Source organism: Hippopotamus amphibius, chromosome 1 (genome assembly GCF_030028045.1).
Source record: "Hippopotamus amphibius kiboko isolate mHipAmp2 chromosome 1, mHipAmp2.hap2, whole genome shotgun sequence".
In the NCBI taxonomy this organism is placed as follows: Eukaryota; Metazoa; Chordata; class Mammalia; order Artiodactyla; family Hippopotamidae; genus Hippopotamus; species Hippopotamus amphibius.
In genome coordinates, this window is record NC_080186.1 from 31532579 (window position 1) to 31552489 (window position 19911).

Here is a 19911-nt window from a genome sequence, read left to right on the forward strand (position 1 = left end):
TGACTTGCCGGGGTCACACAGCACATCTCACAGCTGTGCTGCTTCACATGGGTGGCCCAGGAAGGCGCATCTGGAGGTGACATTTGAGCTGAGACCTAGGTGATGATAAGAATCCAGCCGTGTCAAGATTTCAGGGGAGAGAATAGAGGCAGAGCCACAGCAGTTACAAAGTGCTGAGACGGGAATGAACTTGGCATGTTCTAAGAGTGGAAAGGTTAACATGGCTGGAGTTAGAGATGGCAAGGTGTCATGATGTCAGAGATGGTAAGATGTCAAGTTGGAAAGGTCGGAAGCAGCCATTAATGCGGGGCTTTGTTGGCCGTTGTGAAGGGATCAGATCTTATTTCAGAGACAGTTGGCAGCCAGCAGAGGTTTCCATCTGAGAGACGGCATAGTCCAGTTTACATTTGAATAAACCACTCTGGCTATGGTAAACATTCACACTTTAGAGAGCAGTTGTCAAGAACCCGCGGCAGTAATCTAATAATCTAAACGTAGAAAAACTTCATCCTGTTAATTCCAAAATGTCACTCTCCTGAAATAATCTAAATATTCAACAGTTGTGGGAGGGGGGTGGGAGGAGGATGAATCTATAAGCAAAAATGCCAAGAACAGAATATGTTCTATATAATATATTTTTGTGTGATTTGTATCTTCTTTATAATATTTTATATTTTCTAAGTTTTCTAAAGGAAACGTGTATTGTTTTTCAGAAAAAAAAATTGACAATTTTTTTTTTAAGGAAGTATTTATATAACCTCCAACCAAGTAAGCCCTCTTAGTTAATGTTCCAAAATGTGATTCATTTTCTCCAGAGTTTCCTACTACCAAGTTAGAGATGACTGCTGTTGCTGACATTTTCGACCGCGATGGGGATGGCTACATAGATTACTATGAATTCGTGGCTGCTCTCCATCCCAACAAGGATGCTTATCGACCAACAACTGATGCAGATAAAATTGAAGATGAGGTACGGACAATAATTGTGTTTTGAGTACATTTTTGACCGTAGATTTCTACCGTCCTGAATTTGGTTGGGTGCAATTGCCATACTAGCCCTTGAGCGTGTCTGTTGAGAGGTGATTATCTGGAGTTCTGTTTGGGGATCCCCTTTTGAATGGTGTTGCCCCAGTGGACCATTGAGCTGTAGCTCAGTCTCAGTGAATTGTCACTTATGTGAGTCACCTCTGTGTGGTGCTCTGCAGCTTACACAGAACCTCTCCAGGGCACCCCCTTGCTTAGAATGGACTCATTTCTCAGTCCTGAGATCCTGCCTCAGGATGCAGGAGAGCATCTTTCATGTGTAGCATTTAAGGGGTGAAATGTAAAGTAATGTTTAAGATGGTGTGTACCCACCAAACGTTCTGTCTAATTAAGAACTGTATCACATTGAAAATTGTATCACACAAAAAAGTATGAATTCATCAGTAGCATGTAGAGTTGACCCTAGGATGGGAGAGGCAGTGGGCCTGGTCTCAGGAGTGGCCTGGAGCCCCCAGGACTGACTTCCAGGAAATCTTGGGTGCCTAGGTTGAAATTTAAATCAGCTGATAGTTTGCTTTATTAGTTAATATTGACGCGTGCGTATTAGCACATTTGTCTGCGGGAACTTTGAAGCAGGAGGGAAGAATGGGTTGTATCATTAGTGGGGAATTTCTTTCATACTAAGCATCTGAGTATCCCAGTTAGTGAGACTCACAATGGAAGATAAATGCCTTTGTCAAAAGCCTGAAATGCCTAAAAAAGTACATAATGAAGAACTTCTCTGATGACTTGTAAAAATCTTTGTTTCTCTGAAGAGGAAGTCTTACTTTACCCTTCACACTTTTCTTTTTGTTGTTGTTCACAACCAATAGGTCACAAGACAAGTGGCTCAGTGCAAATGTGCAAAGAGGTTTCAGGTGGAGCAGATTGGAGAGAATAAATACCGGGTAAGAAGGAGAAAACCAGTCCTTTGTGGTGGTCGTTCCTCCTGTGTGGCCCTGCCAGGTGAAAGCAGCCTGACACAGAGCAGATGGCTGTTCCCACCTTCCCACTACCGATGCTTGGAGGACCAGAGCCATGGGGACTTGCTATGCAGTCAGTCCCTGGCCCTTACCTCTGTAGGTGCCAAATGGCAGGTGTCCTGCGGGCTGAGTTTTAGTGCCCCACATAGTACCATCTGGAAAACTGTGCTTTCCAGCCAGCAGTAGCCACGGGGATGCAATATAGGAGATGTTTCAGACCGCTCTCTTCACTGCCAAACAGGTCTTTGGGAAAATGGAGGCACCTTTATCATAAGATAAGGAAACAGTTGTCTAACAACTGACCGTTGCCCCCAAGCAGCTGGTCGTTGTGAGCCCAAGTGGCTCGCAGGCTCAGAGGGGGCTGGAGGAGCTGCGTCCAGGCCCCAGGAGACACTCAGCCTGCTCAGTCGTCTTCCCTGGAAAGTCGTGCCGAGTGAGGCCTTAAGTGACTGTGAACCATGCTGTGTTTTAGCTTCTTTTGGGGACCAGGGCAGGGCATAGAAGGGATCCGTGACAGGACTCCTAAAATGTACTCAGCAGTTTGTCGGGATTCTCTACAGTCCTAAGGAAGATCTAGAATTGGCAAAGAGGATTCGGATGGCCATTTCAGGTGACACAGCGACGTGCACCCAGTTAGAAACAGGAAAATGAAGTTCCATGAGCACACCAACGTTGTCTTCACAGTCCAGCGGAGCCGCACTGCTGCTCTGAGCCTGGGAGGGAGTGCTGGGTGACTCTGCCTTGCATCCAGCCCAGGGCTTTGAGTTATGATAAGGCTCCAAGCAGTCTTATACTAGTCTGCTGGGTTTTGTTTTCTTTTCCTTTTTTTTTTTTTTTTTTTTTTTTAAATCACCTGTGAGAGAAGTGAATTAACAGGAGCAACATAGAGTGGAAAAAGTTAGGTCTTCTCAGCTTGTAAAACCGAATCCCTGAGGCAGGAGCTCGGTAAGAATGTGGTCAGTATGTCTCTCAGTATGTGTTGTTCTTCTTGAAACTGGTAACATGATTACATGATTTTCATTCCTGGTGTTAATTTGACAAAATGTTCTCTTTTTTTTTTTTTTCTTCCATTTCCTCCATCTTTTACTCTTACTGTCTGTAGTTCTTCCTCGGCAATCAGGTACAGTGTGCCTTGCAAACGTTCTTTTTGGTGGAAATGATCTTTGTGGCTGATGCTGCCTGTTCTTTGCTGCGGGGAGAGGACGTAACCTGAAGCATGCCTGGGTCACACCTGGTTGTCTTACCAAGTGGAGAAGCTGCTAGCAGGGCTAGAATTGGAAAGCTGTCTTAGAAGCAAAAGGATACAAGTATATATAATTTTCCATTTAAAATTAGGTTGGCTGAAGACGATATTTTGCTGGGCCGAGCTACAAGTGGTGTGGTTCCAGGGATGTTAAAGCCGTGGTATCAGTCCATCCCCCCTCTAAAAAGAGCCCAGTCTTGTCCTTCTGTTTTGGACGTCAGAATACCAGACAGCACAGTTCTGATTTATACCCAAGTCTTTTGACCATTAACACAAATTTTATAATGCACACTAAGTCAAAAAAAACTTAGGGTATTTAAGGCACTCTGTTTAAATACCTTAAGATTTTAGTTACTTGTGCTTATGTTATATTTTATAATTATAAGGTATGTGACGAGTACAGTGTGGAAATCATACTTAACCATAGCCTGACATTTGCCGATTATAGCCAGCCAGCAAAATCTAATGGGATCAAATTAGACTTGGAAAGATTGAATGCTTTTGACTCCACTTGGTAACTCTAACCTTTTAGATCTTTTTGAGGGCTCTGGGGTCCTATGTCTTCAAATGGAAGGAAGTTGCATGGGTAAAATTTGTCTTGTGATATGAAATCAGAAACACTAAGAGTTGATTTGAGGCCTTCAATCAGTGTTAAGTTTCAGGCACTGCTTTAACCACTAACTATAGTAACATTCTGGGCCAGTGGGAATAACAAAGGATGGAAAGAAACTAAAGACAAGAACAAACTGGCTTTAAATAAATCATTGCAGAAGAGTGCCAAGTAGTACCTAAAGGTTGTGCCTGTTTGCTAATGACTGCATATGGGTACCAGGGGCCGCTTTGAAGTGGCACTGATGTCCTCCTCTAGTCCACTGACCAGCAGAGGGTCAGAGGGTTAGTTCCAGTGTTTGAAACAGAATTATGAAGGTCACTTTATACACAAGGCACCTAAGGCCTTAAGGACCACTGTGCCAGCAGTTATACAGCAAATGTCAGAGCAGTGACCCAGGTCACTGTAAGGGATTTTTGCATTTAAGAGAAGGAGACAGAGCTTACTGTTGCCCCCAAGGCTGTTGGGAGGCCTTTGCCTCACTGGCAGCCCCCTCTGCCAGATTTGTGCAGGCCCCTGTTTTTAGAGCTGCTGTAACCCCTTCTGCACTCTTGTCACTCTGGCCTCCCCAGACACTTTGGCCCCTAGCTTGGGTCAAACCTCCTTTTCCCCATGGCTCAGTAAAAGCAAGTTAGAATCTTTCAGAGAGAGCTTTAGTAAGAAATTAAGAGGGGGAAAATATGAAATCAATGCAGTTAATTCTACAGGCTGACAAATAAATTACAGGACACAGTAATGTAAGAACGAAGTATGGCTTGGGGTTCCTTCCTGATTCCCTCTGGAGGACACATAGGCCCTTATTTCCTTCTTCCCCTCGCTTATCTAGAGAAGACCCCAAATAGTGACTCAGGCCGGCGCTGCCCTTGGATCTGGTGGAATCCTCAGTTTCTCCCAGAGGGCCTGCCTGTTCCCACTCATGGAGCCAGTGTCTGAAGGCAGCTTCCTTCCTGGGACGGGACGTTTATTCCCTCACATTTCTGGATCCCAACTTCAGTGCTCTTTACACTACACCATGCTGTGGCTGCAGTCACTTTGTATGAAAACCTAAAATGTGCATGAGATTAAAGATGTAGGACTGTTTTTATTTTCAAAGAAAAGGGCTTGGGTGGGGGATGGTATTTTTTCCAATCACCTTGCCTAAATAAACTGAGCTTGAGTCAGTGCAAAGTAATACAGAGAATTACCACAAAAATATTAATTTTGAGGGAGGTTGGTTATGAGTCCTTCTCAAACATCCTTTCTGGCATTTTCAATTTTTGTGCCTTGTTTCAGAGTTATGGTTCTCCTTTATAACTTTGAAAATCCTAATTAAGTGATTAAATACCCCCCCAACATTTGCCTTGAATTGAACAATTTTAGGAATTCCGTATCTCCAATCATATGTTTGATTTTTGTTTTGAGAGCTCAGCATGATTCTCTTTTGTTGCCTCTTAACTTTATTTTGGGAAGAGGATAATTTATGCAGTGGGAAACTCCAAACGTTGATAGGCCTGGGAAGTAGGAATGTTTGGCAAGAAAAAAACCAAAAATAAATACCAGAAAATCATGCTTGTTTTAACATCCCAAAATGATTGTTGAAAACTTCTTAAAATCAGCATGCTAGATTAAAATTTTTATTTCTTCAACTGAATTTTAATATAAACACTAGCTAATCATTTGTTCAGCTGAAGAAAATTTTCTGCTGCTGACATCACTGTTAGAGAATACTTGGGGGTTTATTTCTGAAAATGATGTGAAAAATCAAATTTCCTTCTAAGCTTGTAATAATGATGATGCTTTGCAAGGGTTTCCTTGAGACTTGAAATATTATTTGCTGTCCTTCATTTAACTTTTGAGCACACTGTATTCAGAAGCTGACATCCACCTTGTAGCTACCTTTTCTTTTATGGAAACAAACTAGCTTAACAAATAATTGTGTTATTGGGTTTTAATTTGGGCAGAATCTTTAAAAGAATAAAAGTGAGCTAATGCCTCATTTGTCCTCCACCCTCCCTTTTGAGGCAGGGTCACGACCATCAGCAGTTCACGTTATCCCAGTAGAAAGTACGTCAAGATAATGGCCTTTAGCTTTTCCATATTTTAATATTTTTGTGAAAAATGCAAAACAGAGTTAAAATTCCCCCAAACTGTGAAACTGTCATCCCGTCTGAATACAGTCTGCTTTGGAAAGAAAGTCTAGCCCTGCCCCCAGGCGCCCTCGCTCACCCTGTGCGCTTGGCCTTGCAGTTCGGGGACTCCCAGCAGCTGCGGCTGGTCCGCATCCTGCGCAGCACGGTGATGGTCCGCGTTGGCGGAGGATGGATGGCCCTGGATGAGTTCCTAGTGAAGAATGACCCCTGCCGAGGTAAGGAGCGGTTCTGACTCATGTTACTTGTTAGCTTTGCCCTCACCACTGATATTTCATGATTCCGCAGGGTGCTGGTGGTGGGGTCTGTTTGTTGATTCTGTTGTTAAGCTGCTCAGCTGTCATCTCACTAGCACAGGGTGGAACTCGGTGCAGGGCAGACCAGGGAGAGAGAGCAGGAGGGATTGATGCTGTCAGGGGCACACGGATTTCTAGGAACATACTAACGAGAATTGGGAACTTATTGTGTCGTCAGATGTTTCTGTGTGAGGTGTTAAATTAATAGCAGCCTAGAAAGAAGCCCTATAAAGCCCTGTCGGTTCCCTGTTAGCGCTGCGGATGACTTCGCCTGTAATTCCTGTGTCTGGAACTCGGGGAGGGTATTGGGCCCCTCCCATGCAGGGGAGGACTGAGAGCTCCCTTAACCAGGAGAGGGAGAAAGAACACCTGGCAGTGACTGTAGGCACTTGTAAGGCAGATGGTCACCTAAGTAAGTCTGTGGGGTCTCGGTCTCCTTCAGCCTGCAAAGGCTGGCATGGCAGCCCAGAGGCCAAAGAGAACGGTCAACTCAACGTGAGTGATGGCACCTGCAGCTGGAGGTGTGTGAGGGCTGCAGCAAGTGGGGGGTGACCAGGTTCCAGTTGCTGCATCCCCTTCAACTGCTCCTTTCCTTTCTTCTGTTAGCTGAGCTGTATGTGGGTACACGGGAGGCTCCCCCACTGTCTGCCAATTTGTCCTTCTTGATCCGTTTCTGCGTTTTCTGCTCTGTTTCTTTGTGTTTATATATTTTTTATTCTAGTTCACCATCCTGGGAATAAAATAAAGCGCTCTGATTCCAGCTCTTCGATTTCCAGTCAGTCTCCCATAGGTTGGCTTTTAAGCTTTGTCCCTCTTACTCATATCCCAGCCCGTTGAGAATGGCTTTGCTTTTTAAACTGTAGCATCCCTTGTCTCTGTGGTATCTGCTGCCTTTATGAATGCTTTGAAATAGCCAAACCGTAGCTTCTCTAACTGTTATAAGTTGACAAAACATAAAATATGCCTATTGAGACAGTACCCATGGAACTTGTTCTGAGTTTCTGCTTATTTAACAAATTCTTACAGCTTTATATACCACACACTATTATAAGCACTTTACAAACAATAGCACATTTACATCTCTAGGAGGTGTAGCTACTGTTATTTCCATCTTATAAAATGGGAAGTTGAAGCATAGAAAAGTTAAATAACTTGCCCAGAGAGAGGCAGCTAATAATAGCAGAGACCGGATTCAAATCCGGCACAGTCTGGCTCCTGACCTACATGCTGTGTCTCCAACACACCAGCCACCACCCTTTTCCACACGCATTTAGGTGGTTCCACCTGCAGAATTAATTTAGTGAGGCTTACTTATAAACCAAGTAGAAATGTTTATAGTACTTATATCACTTCTTGGTAGTGATTTATAGCCAGAATCTGAAGCATTTAAAGCTAAAGGTTCTCACTTGAATTCAGACATGCTCATTAATTAGTTCCTCTTAACTCATTCTGCGTTTACTCCAATAAACCAGAGTAATAATAGAGTAATAATTTTCATGAGGAGTTCCTTTTTATACAGTAGTTTTAAAAACACCTATTCGGATAAAAACTAGAGTGGGTTTAAATCAGTTTTAGAACTTAATTATATTGCAGACCAATTTCTTTGATATAAAAGTCTGCTTTGATTGTCTTAAACAAGAAGCTATATATATATGTCTCTTTAACCTTAACTCAGTAAAAACATTATTCCTTTCCAAATCTGTTGAGATTTTATTTTTCACGCCGTGTGTGATGGAACTAAACAAACAAGAGAGATACTGCATGTAACGTTTTGCAATCTTTGACTGCCTGTTTGCTGCCTGCTCTACTTGCTCTCTTCACGATAACACTGTGCTGCTGGCCAAGGAGAACACTGCTTGCTTTTTCCTTATCTTGTTAGCTAGAGATCGGAACCCCAAGGAGATTTGTGAGGGCCATCTAGGAGCTATTTCCTATGGAACATAGCAGCCTTTTTTCAGCATCCCTTGGAGAAGTAAGGTAAGGCCTCCCCCATGCCTTTCCAGGAGTGCCCTTGTGCCGATCCCACTGACTGCGGAGTCCAGAACTCCCAGCAGTCTTAGGTACCGTAACTCTACTAGTGATGAGCAGAGTGAGCTGCATCTAAGCAAATAAAAAGTAGTGCTAAGAGGGGAACACTTAAGGCCCCATGTGGATGTAATAAGTGGCTTAGAAGGGTGTGAACATCACAAAGAGAAAAGTTCCTAGAAGCTACCTAGGGTTCTGTTAGGATTACTGTGGCTTCTAGAAGCACAGCTTGGGGTGGGTTTTTTTTTTTTTTTTTTTTTTATTCATTTGGGTTGCATTTCCTTGGCTCTCTGCACCACAGAGAATGTTATCCTGAGGACATACCAAATGTATGGCGGGGTTATAATACCAGTGTTGCACAGTCGTGTTATCTGCCTTTACACAGTTGTTTAAGAAGATGAAACCTATCTCAGACTGCGCGTTGCTTTAGCCAAATGTAAAAGGTAAATGTATTCAGCTAGGCAGGTTCCTGGTAATGCCAGAATTGGAGATTTCACTTTCTGAATTGAGCCATGGCGAAAGAAATCATGATGGAGGTAAAAACAACGTCCCTGCCTAGTGAATAGGTGCACATTTACCCTAGGGTTCCACGAAATTTTACTGAAGATCTAGAAAAATTTATGAAGATTTAAAAGACACAGTTTGGCTTAGAACTGATATTATTATTATTATTATTAATTATTATTATTATTATTGTAAAATACACATAACATAAAACTTACAATCCCAGCCATTTTTAGGTATACAGGTCAGTAGCATTACATACATTCACACTGTTGTGCTACCATCACAGTCCACCATCCACAGAACCCTTCATCTTGTTATACCGAAACGCTACCCATTAAACAATAGAACTGAATTTTAACCGACAGGCCTGTTCCAGCCAACAGCGGTGGCCAGCAGTAGTCTCTTAGAAAATGGTGGTCTCTCTGGTGGTTGAAAACTGAACTCGAAATGGCTGCCTTTGGTACCTGGCCCCCAAGAGGTGATCCTCAAAAAACCAAAAAAATCAAGGTCAAATGCATTTGGAAGACAATGAGTTTAAACTAAGCAGATTTCTATACCTTTATAAGGACTTTTGAGAGCTTATAAAATGCTGATTTCATTAGGGCTCTCTTAGAGAAAGCAATGTAGAATCCAGTGTTTACTAAACTCCTCTTCATAGGAAACTCCTCAAAAACCTCAGTTTGGGAAATTCTGCTGTAAGCAGTGAAAGACCATGGAAGGTTTTGGAGCTGTTTAGAGAGATCAGATTTTTATTTAGAAATTCAGTCTGGGGAATGAGAAGTGAGGGAGGGATGGGGTTAAGATGAGAAACAAGGAGACCATCTGGAAACCTGTTACAGTGGCCCAGGGTGGAGGAGATGCTCCATGAAGCACGGAAGGTGAGGGTACAGGGAGGCTTGGGGGAACTCACAAGGCATTAGAAGGTGGAATCAGTAGTGGGTTAATCTGCCCTCAGGAGGGAGGGAGGGACCTACGTCAGCAACCACGTTTCTGGCTTTAGTCACATCTAATCAGTCGTTGGATGTAAGGTTCTGGCATTCAGGTAAGGGTCTGCGCTGGGGATGTATTTGAGAGTCAGGCAGGACCGTATGATGGCACTGAAGTCTCAGGTGGATGAGCTCATCACCAGGTTGAAAGTCTAAGAGGGAGAACAGGAGTGTAGACAGAACCAGGAAAATATCAGCGTTTAAGAAAGGGGTGGGATAGAGTAGTTGGGAGAAGGAGGAGAGGCAGGAGAGCAGGGGTCCTGGAAGTCAAGGGAGGAGAGGGTTTCAAGAAGAAAATAGTAACCCCTCTGTGTGCAAATGACAACAGCAGAGAGGTGTTTTTACCTGTCAAATTATCAGGTTTTTACCAGACACATACACATGTACACACACACTCTCAATACAGAGAGCATTGGCCAGAGTGAAGTAAATTGTATACATTCATACGTTATTTTTGAGAGTGTACATTGGTATAAAATTTTGTAGATCAGTTGACAAGTATCGAAAACCTTAAGTGCGCATCCTTTCTCCCGAGCAAATCCACTTGTAGAAATTTATCCTAAGGAAGTCATTGTGGATGGGCACACAGACTTTTTACAAGTAGTTTGTCACAGCATTGTTTGCAGTGTTTTAGAACTTATGAACAAAATACAGTACAGGGTTGGTGAAATAAATTGATGTCGATGTGATAAAATAATACTTTGCAGCTAGCTGAATTTGTGCAATACACATCAAGTATGGAGGAATGTTGCTGATGTTTTTGTATCTTTTATATTTATACATACATCAGATTGTGCAAAGGAATAAAGACACCAACGTTTTAATACTGCTGTCCCCTAAGATTAAGCAATTTTTTTAAGTTGTTTGTTTTTCGGCTGCATCGGGTCTTTGTTGCTGCACACAGGCTCTCTCTATTTGCGGCAGTTGGGGGCTCCTCTTCGCTGTGCTGCTCAGGCTTCTCATTGTTGTGGAACATGGGCTCTAGGCGCGCAGGCTTCAGTAGTTGCAGCACTTGGGCACAGTAGTTGTGTTGCATAGGCTTAGTTCCTCCGTGGCATGTGGGATCTTCCCGGAGCAGGGCTCGAACCCGTGTCCCCTGCATTGGCAGGCGGATTCTTAACCACTGCGCCACCAGCGAAGTCCCAGCAATTTTTATTCTTTGTACTTTTCTGTAGATTTCAAACTTTCTACAGTTTAAAAGCATCCGCCTGAGGCAAAAGTGATTTCAGTGGCGTGGTGGGGATGGAAGCTGGAGTGGGACGAGCTAGTGTAGCTGATGATGCAGGGAGCTGGGGCTGGGCAGAGGGCAGCTCAGGTGCACGACACTGGTCCTGGTCCTAGTTCTGCCACCGCTTCCCTTGACCTCAGCCTCTGAATGCTTCAGTTCCTTTCTCTGACATGAGGATGTTTACTGGTTGCTGATAACAGTCGAGTGCGATACTACGTGTGATCACACTTTGTAAACTGTACAGTGCATGAGGAACGTGTTATCGTTATATTATTACATTTAAGATTTCATTGCTCTCATTTGCGGAGCCATTTCAGTCTTCCTCTTGTGTCACTGTATTGTTTTCTGGAAGAGTGTTAAATCTTTCCTGGGTTTAAACCACACATCTGACGTTCTTTATGGTTTAGGGCCATAAACAGTTCTTTTGGGGTGTCAGAGTCCTCAGCTGAGTCATGATTTCCGTTTGTCAGTGTTATCTCAGTGCTTGCTGTGTGTCCACCATTGTGCTGGGCCCTTTAGCGAACGTAAGATGAATAAGTGTTTAGTGATGTGGCATCTTACCGAAGTTCCCCGGTTAGTGCTGAAGGAAATTCTTTTTGAGAATTAGGCACTGAGGAAAGTGTTGGAGTTCAGAAAATGGATGAGTAGGGAACAGAGGGCCAAGGAATGCACCTTGAAGGGCATGATCTGTTGGGGCCTGAGAGGGAAGGAGACAGCTTAGCATTCCAGGGACCAGAAGGAAGGACTCTTAGACATCATTCAGCCTGATTGATCACCTCTAGTGAGCCTGAGGACACAGAGGCCCAGAGCAGGAAGGATCCCAGTTGGGGGCAGAGCCTGGACTATATCTCAGAGGTTTCGATATCCGAGTTAGTCCTTTTAACCTGATACTTGATATATATGTCAACTTAATGTATTGAAAAGAATTTGGATTCGATTTAGGAATTTAGAACCACTCTGCTTGGACGCTCATGCAACCTGATTTAAAATCTGATTCTACCAAGATTCCTCAGATTTCTTAAGGACGTGGGGCTGGGCAGGAGAGAGGGTGGGCACAGTTACCTGAGATTTTCGGAACTTGCAGATTCTGGCCAAAGTAAGAAATCTAATATAGGAAAGAATGACAAATATTTTGTTTATAATGGTTCCCTTTTTCCACGCTTTACTAGAAGTCCTGTTTGTTTAGGTCTATCTGGTACATCCTAAAAAGTGAGCAGCTTGGGGGTGAGTGAGGAGACAGAAGGTGATTGCGGAATAACACCTTTCAGTGAGGAATAATTTAAGAACACGTTCCAGCGGAATTATTTCTTTTCAATTCATAGTGTCTTTCACATTTAATGTTTGTGTTGGCTGTACTTGGTATCTCCTGACTGAATCCAGATTTGGGGTTCTGGCCCAATGGCTCCAGGAAGCCCCGGGACAGCACTGTTGACCTTCAGTGCTGTTTCCAGACTCTCCAGCTGGACGTCCCTCTTCCACTGCAGGTGTGCCTTGTGCCTTCAGCTTCTCATGGCTTTCAGCTTTTCACTTAACAGTTTCTCACTGGCAAGCTTTGTGCATGGTCTTGATCACTCTCTCTCCTCCCACATGTTTACTTCTTAATGATTCAGTCCAGATCTTTTTACTGTCCTGAGTTCCTGGACCCCTTTCTTTGGGATTATTATCAACTGAATTCAAATAGAAGAGTCTAGGCGACGTCAATTTCAATGATCTGTTTTTCTCTACTATTTCATTACCATGTATCCTGCAAAAGTTGAGCAAAAAGTACACATGTACTATGAGGGAGAAAAGAGGGGTTTTGATTTAACCTCAGAGGTTTGTGAACTGCCGCATCTGCTTTCTCTTGACCCCAGGGGACAGTGGCAAGGCAAGATCATGACCACAGCAGGGGATGGTGCTTTGTACACAAAGACTTCTTTATTACAGCAAAGCAAGGGGCTTATTAGTTAATGTGGGTAAGAATCATGACAAGCCTGATAAATCATGAATTTATCCCTGTTTTAAAAGAATCCACAGATGGTACTAAACCATAAATTATGTAACTGTTATCATGGGGTCAAGCAGCTGTCTGATCATCAAACATATTTTTTTCAAGGTTAACTGTCATTGTATATGTGTGTGTTTATTCCCTTTTTTAGCACGAGGTAGAACTAACATCGAACTTAGAGAGAAATTCATCCTACCTGAGGGGGCATCCCAGGGAATGACCCCTTTCCGATCACGAGGTCGACGGTCCAAGCCATCTTCCCGGGCAGCCTCCCCTACCCGCTCCAGCTCAAGTGCTAGTCAGAGTAACCACAGCTGTACGTCCATGCCGTCTTCTCCAGCCACCCCAGCCAGTGGCACCAAGGTACGTGCAGTCTGCAGTGAGACCTCCTTCCCCGCTCCCAGCTTTGCAGGTGTCCATTGTTCAGTGTAGCCTCCGAAAGACCCCAGTGAGGAGAGGAACTTGAAGACATACGGACCAGGCTGGCCAGGCCCTAGTGGCACATACATCCGGACCTTTAACATGACTGCAGAGGACCTTGTTAAATAGGAACCCAGGTCGTTAGGTCCAAAACGCTTCTTTCCACACATTCCCATTTTGAGTTCGAGCCCATCCGGAGATACTGATCTTGAAAGTCCAGGCACTGTCTGTGCAGTTGGAGCTAACAGAGAAGTTTTTGGTTAAGATGGGCTATGGATGGAGAATGCTCTTGCCTTTCTGCCTGGTCCCTCTCATCCCGTTGGACTGATGCGCATTTTATTTTGTGTTCTGTTTCTTTAAAATTTAGTGTCTTCTATTTATTTTTTTTATGTTCCCAATTTGCTCCCTTTCTGTTCCATTTTCAATTATTTCCGTCCTTCCCTTTGGATTTCCGTTTCACAGACTCCACTTCAGCTCTCTCGCTGTTATGACAAACCCTGGTTGGTAAACAGTAAAGCTGGCACCCCTGTCAGGGACAGCCACTATCCTGACCTCCAGCTGCCCAGCCCCGAGGTAGAGTATGGCTTTGCTGACTAAGGACACAGTCAAGACCAGGCCTCGCGAATGCCGAGGACTTGACCAGCTCTTCTTCCTGACACGAGTCCGTGCTCTTCTCCATCTCTGTGGTGCTTGCTCTCACAGCTGATTCATCTCATCCAGTGTCTTTCAGGGGTTTCTAACTCGGATTCACCAAAATTGGAGATAAATAAGAGATGCCTAAGCCTGGATTGTTTAACAACTTCCTAACAGTCTTTAGAATGATATTTGTTCATGGTGATAAACAGTGGTCATTCGTGGTGATTTGTTTATCAGTATTGTTTATAATCAGGCCTCTTGGAGTCTCCAAATGTCATATCTGACAGAAGCGAGTTATGAACACTTGAAATTCAACGACGGTGCATGTTCCACAGTGTTCTGTCTTTGCTTAGGACAGAAGCGTGGCTGGCGCCCCCCACCCCCACCCCGCCTGGAGCCACATCCCGGTGGGAGGTTGGTATTGCCACACTGGTTGGAGGTGTGGGCGCCGCCTCCTTCAGCCAAGCACAGTATCAGTGAACACTGCTCTGAGGCTCAGATTTTAGCTTCTGAATTCCTTGGCCTAGGCACTTGGGTTTCTATAGCCTTGATTTGAATACACATGCCAGCAATTAAGCATGTTCAAGTGCAGTCATTAAAATGCACGAGTACTATTGGAAGAGCAGTGTTTCAGAAATAAAACATGGACCAGCGGCTTGTCTGATAGCAGTGCAACTTGCATTCTAGCTCCTGCTGGGAAACATTGGGTTCTTGTGCCTCAAAAGGCAGCATTGCCTTTAGTCATGTAAAGCTTCAGCCAGTGAAAGCAGGAGGTACAAGAAGCCAGTGCCCGTTAATGGACTTGCTGCTTTGAGATTCATCCAGCTCTGAGCTAAAACTCCAATTCACAAATACATCTGGCTTAGACCATGATCTGGGGACGCACTGACACTAAAACCCCACAATTCTACCTGCTTATCCTGCTTTTCTTCGTCTTTAATGGCTCCAGTTTCATGAAAGTCTCAAAAGTTCTAAAATTTTAAAAATTTTAATTATGAAGTGCCCATTCTCATAGGATTCTGATAGATCAGCCTTTTTGTTTTGTCTTAAGGTTTTTTACCTTTGGTTTCATTTCATTTCGAGGTTTCATCTTTCCTTATCTACTGGTGTTCTGCAGGCTGTGTCCTGACGCGGACGCCCAGCCCGGCATCTCTGGGGCCACGTCTTCCCAGCAGCAGTAGCTTCTGAAACTGGTGCTCTTCCTCCTGTGTGGGCCAGGAGGGTTTGTGCTGGAATGTTAATCCCTCTCTGTCGCTTTTGCTCTTTCTTTATAAATTAAAGATACAAAAACACAATGAAATGGGTTGCTTTACTCTTCTTTTTGTATAAACATCTTAAAAGTCCTGGAAAACAATTTACACCATTGCTTTCAAAGAAAAATTTAGAATAGCATGCTGTGGCATGAGTGATACTTAAAACAGATTTAACATATTCTTTCTCCAAATTAAGTTTTTTCAAAAACATACACTCAAACAGGAAACGGAGCTCCTACCAGTAGCAGTAATGATACTGTACATCTATCCAGCTCTTTTCCAGTTTAGGAAGTGCTTCTACACATGACTTATTCACTCAACAAGTTTTTATTGAGCCCCTAGTCTGTGTCAGACGTGGTATTAGGTGCCAAGGGTGTGAGACAGAACAAAACAAGGTCCCTGCTTTTGTGGAGTTTATGCTTTAACGAGGGAGATTCAGGCAACAAACAGGGAACCTCCTGGGCTGTTGGAGAAATAGCCATGAGGCCAGTGTGGCTGCGGTAGACTGAACGAGAGGGAGGGTGGTGGGATTGGAGAGGCAGGATCCTTCCCTGGTTTCCAGAGGGAGAAGTGAAGGCACAGATGCCAATTTAGGTAAGCCAAGAGCCCAGACCCAAGCCCAGGTCTTCTGGCCTCTCGTTCAGATTCTTGTTCCTGATATCACAGGCCCACTCTTGTGTGCTTTCCCTAATCATTTATTTGATCAAGTAAAGTAATTTAATGCACATTCTACCATTGAGGAAATACATCTTTACTTGACTGAAGTTACTGCATCTATCTAGTAGGGATTAAAGTAATATTTGGATCTCCAAGTTAAATATTTGGGGTTAGAACTCATATGTCACATTTCTAACCCCAAAACTTTGATACTTGGGAGTATTTGGATTTTTTTCCTTTACTTATTTACCATGTTTCTGTTTGTTATAACTACTATAATCTTACCATTTGAGGATTTTTTTTATATTGAGTAGAAATTTGTCAGTAAGATAAAAGGTATTAGAAGACATTTTAAAACTTTTAATTGGGACATGAAAACTTTATTTTGGGAATCCTCAAAATACATGACCTAGGACACTTTCAAAATAAATCTTTGTTTTCCTGGACTTTTAATTGGCTTTTCAATTGATTAGACATAAGGAGGGCTTAAGTAGACCTTTCAAAGTGGGATTTCTGCACAGATTTCACCAAGTAAACATGACTTTTTTTTTTTTTTTTTTTTTTTTTTTTTTTAAGGTTATTCCATCAACAGGCAGCAAGTTGAAACGACCAACACCAACTTTTCATTCGAGTCGAACATCCCTTGCTGGTGATACTAGCAATAGTTCTTCCCCAGCCTCCACAGGTGCCAAAACTAATCGGGCAGGTAAGTACCTGCCCCGGCACTTCTGCACCAGGATGAGGGTGAGGGGAATGGCAGCCTCTCAGCAGCGCTTCACTGCTCCCCAAGGAGCAGATGATGAGAGTAGCACTGAGGTGTGATGCTGGAAGACAGCCCTGTGGATTTCCTGCTGACCGTAACTTCTTCTCCTGTCAGTACAACTAGCTCGAACCTTGTCTTCTAAGAGCAGATGCTCCCACAGCCAAAGCCAGACCACTTGTTCTTGATCAGAAATGATCACATTTGAGAGAATGTAGAAGGAAGAAAGGGCCTCCTGAAGCGGGGCCTTCCTCAAAAGCCCGTCCAGTGATGGACCTGGCAGTTTGCTAGTCATTTCTCCAACACCCCATGTTTATTATTGCTGTGGGGAGCTGAGAAAGTCAGGGAAAGGTCACATCCGCTCACCTGTTGATGTTCCTTGTGGGAACCTAGGGATTTGGCGTCCATTTCCTGCTCTCTGTTTGCCTTCCCTTCGCCCCCATTCTCAGTCCGCCCCTGCAGCTAGCAGGCTCTCTCCTTCGTGCCGAGGCCATGGGGCAGCCCTGCTCAGCTCCACTATGGGGGCGTGTGAGGTAACAGTGCTGCTGATAGAAGCTGGTTTCTAATCCTCTGGATGCTTCTCGAGTAGAAGCACAAAGCCAGAAAAGGTTTCAGCAACTTCCATGTAGGTGAGAGGACCGGGGTTCAGAAAGGCTGTGGTTTGCCCGAGGTCACACAGCATATCAGATGATATTAGGATCAGAACCCCGGCCTCTGGTCACTTGTTCTCCCCACCCCCAACCCCGCCCCTCCAGTGCTGTCTCTCTTAAGCCTGCTGCTTTATTCTTAAATTCCAGATCCTAAAAAGTCAGCCAGTCGCCCTGGGAGTCGAGCTGGGAGTCGGGCCGGGAGTCGAGCCAGCAGCCGGCGAGGAAGCGATGCCTCTGACTTTGACCTCTTAGAGACGCAGTCTGCTTGTTCAGACACTTCGGAGAGCAGCGCTGCAGGGGGCCAGGGCAACTCCAGGAGAGGGCTAAACAAGCCTTCCAAAATCCCCACCATGTCTAAGAAGACCACCACTGCCTCCCCCAGGACTCCGGGTCCCAAGCGATAACACTGCACAAGCACCCCCAAGCCTCTGTCCACTTTGAATCCTGCTCCGTACATTGGGTGTATATTTATTCTGAACGGGAGAAGTTATATTGTTAAAAGTGTAAAAGAATAATTGTGTTATGAAGCTGCCTTATTTTTTTTTTTCTTTTTGTAACTTACTATTTTCATGTGAATATTTATGTAGATAAAATTTGCCTCCTGGTAACCCTGTAATGGATGGGGCCCAGAAATGAAATATCGGAGAAAAACAAGTGAAAAGGTCAAGATACAAATGTGTATTAAAAAAAAAAAAAAAGCCTCTAAATAGGGTTTCTGCGCGGTGCAGGGTTGTAAACCTGCTTTATCTTTTAGGATTATTCCTAAATGCATCTTCTTTATAAACTTGACTTGCTGTCTCAGCAAGATAAATTATATTAAAAAAAATAAGAATCCTGCAGTGTTTAAGGAACTCTTTTTTTGTAAATCACAGACACCTCAATTAGCAAGAACTGAGGGGAGGGCACTTCTGACTGCTTTTTCCATTGTTTTTATTGTGTGATTTTAGCTGAAGAGAGGGAAACTCGTCTAGGTAATGTTTGCACATGATACAGCAAAAGGAGTTCATTGCAATACTGTCTTTGAATACTGTTTCAGTACTGGGTGTTTAAAGGACAAATAGCTGCTAGAATTCAGGGGTAAGTGTAACTGTTCAGAAAACGTCAGAACATTGAGGTTTTAAGAGTCCTGGTTCATAACTTCCTATCCAGCCCTGCCACCAATAACTCCTGTGCTCACCAGGACCCAGGCTGTCGGCAAGGGGAGACTCCTTGGTGGCATCGTGAATTACAGATTTGTTTATCAGCATTTTTTGCTATTTATTTAAAATGGTCGATCAACTTCCCACAAACTGAGAAATGAATTCCACGAGCCTATTCTGAAAATGTGGACATAGAACACTCGCTCGTCCTTTAAAGGAGTTCACCAGCACACTTGTTAACAAGTCCCGTTTGCTTCCGTCTTTTTTGTGTGTGCGTAATTCAGTCAACTGACCAAGCAATCATGAAGAGGGGCTGTCTGGGGCTCCTGGTTTTTAGCTGCTCTTCAGCTCCGACCATGTTGCTGTGTGATTATCTCAATTGGTTTTAATTGAGGCAGAAACTGAAGCTCTACCAATGAACTGTTTAAAAACAAGACACTTTTGTATTAAAATTGCTTGCAGTAACAAATATTTTGTATTTCCTGCTTTTCTTCTCAACCATTACCTTATATATAACATATTATTCTGGGGTATGATTGTGTTTTAGGTACTTCAAATTACTCAGATCCAAATATTTTGTTGGATAAATTGTGGAGCTCATTAATAGATTATTTTTCTTGTGTATTTTATCCTCATTAATTTTATTTAACAAGGAAACAGAATCAGACTGTTGTTAATGTAAATCTGTAGGGCTATCTGCCCCACTTACATCATTAAACAAGTAACCAGTATGCAATGTAAGAAGATTTCTGTTTTAGAAATCACAGATCCTGGGATTTGAGAGAATGGGACCAATTTCTCACAGTATGCTGAAATTACTGGTTAAATGGTAGAATAGAATTTCAGAGGTGGAAACAAAATTGGTCATCAAATCTTATCTCCTTTGTTTTACAGAAGGAGAAATGAATGGGAAAGTGGGTGAGAAAGTGATCTACCTGAGATCACACAATGAATAGATGGCAGAAGTGGACCTTGACTCTAGTCCTTGGCTCCCTATCCAAGTCAGGCAGTTCTGTTCCCTCCAGTCCCTGGTTGGCTTTCTAGTAATTAGAACAGGCAAATATTAACTAATTTTGACGACAGGAATTAGACTAGGAAATAACTAGAGAACTTGAGAAGTAAGGGGTTCACCATCAGCCACCTGTGTTCTTGATCCTTAGGCCCTACTCGCCTTGTGATACAGAAATTTGGTAAGATGGACATATGTTTGCCAAAGCTGTTTGAAGCCAAATATCCAGATTAAAAGCAATGTGCAGCCTGATGGAATCTGAAGGAATTTTCCATGGAATTGAGTAACTTTAGGCTGCCAGAACTTTGTAGGGTGGTATGTTCATCCATCTCTGCTCCCCCTCTAGGCCTCCTGGCTGCAGAAGCATGCTGAA

The 19911-nt window shown here is 43.5% G+C and overlaps 1 protein-coding gene across 4 annotated transcripts in view; it reads left to right on the forward strand.

Moving 5' to 3' along the window:
• MACF1 (microtubule actin crosslinking factor 1) overlaps nucleotides 1-18998 on the forward strand; it is a 304215-nt gene extending 285217 nt beyond the window's left edge. For 3 of the 4 annotated variants that reach the window (XM_057706161.1, XM_057706146.1, XM_057706154.1), the window contains 8 exons: nucleotides 816-970; nucleotides 1857-1931; nucleotides 3109-3126; nucleotides 6086-6203; nucleotides 13166-13377; nucleotides 13897-14007; nucleotides 16557-16686; nucleotides 17538-18998. In XM_057706161.1, coding sequence (XP_057562144.1) covers nucleotides 816-970; nucleotides 1857-1931; nucleotides 3109-3126; nucleotides 6086-6203; nucleotides 13166-13377; nucleotides 13897-14007; nucleotides 16557-16686; nucleotides 17538-17794 — 1076 coding nt within the window. In that variant the 3' untranslated portion in view covers nucleotides 17795-18998. The remainder of the gene's footprint in view (nucleotides 1-815; nucleotides 971-1856; nucleotides 1932-3108; nucleotides 3127-6085; nucleotides 6204-13165; nucleotides 13378-13896; nucleotides 14008-16556; nucleotides 16687-17537) is intronic. The other variant, XM_057706170.1, reaches the window with a different exon arrangement.
• Nucleotides 18999-19911: the final 913 nt, after the last annotated feature.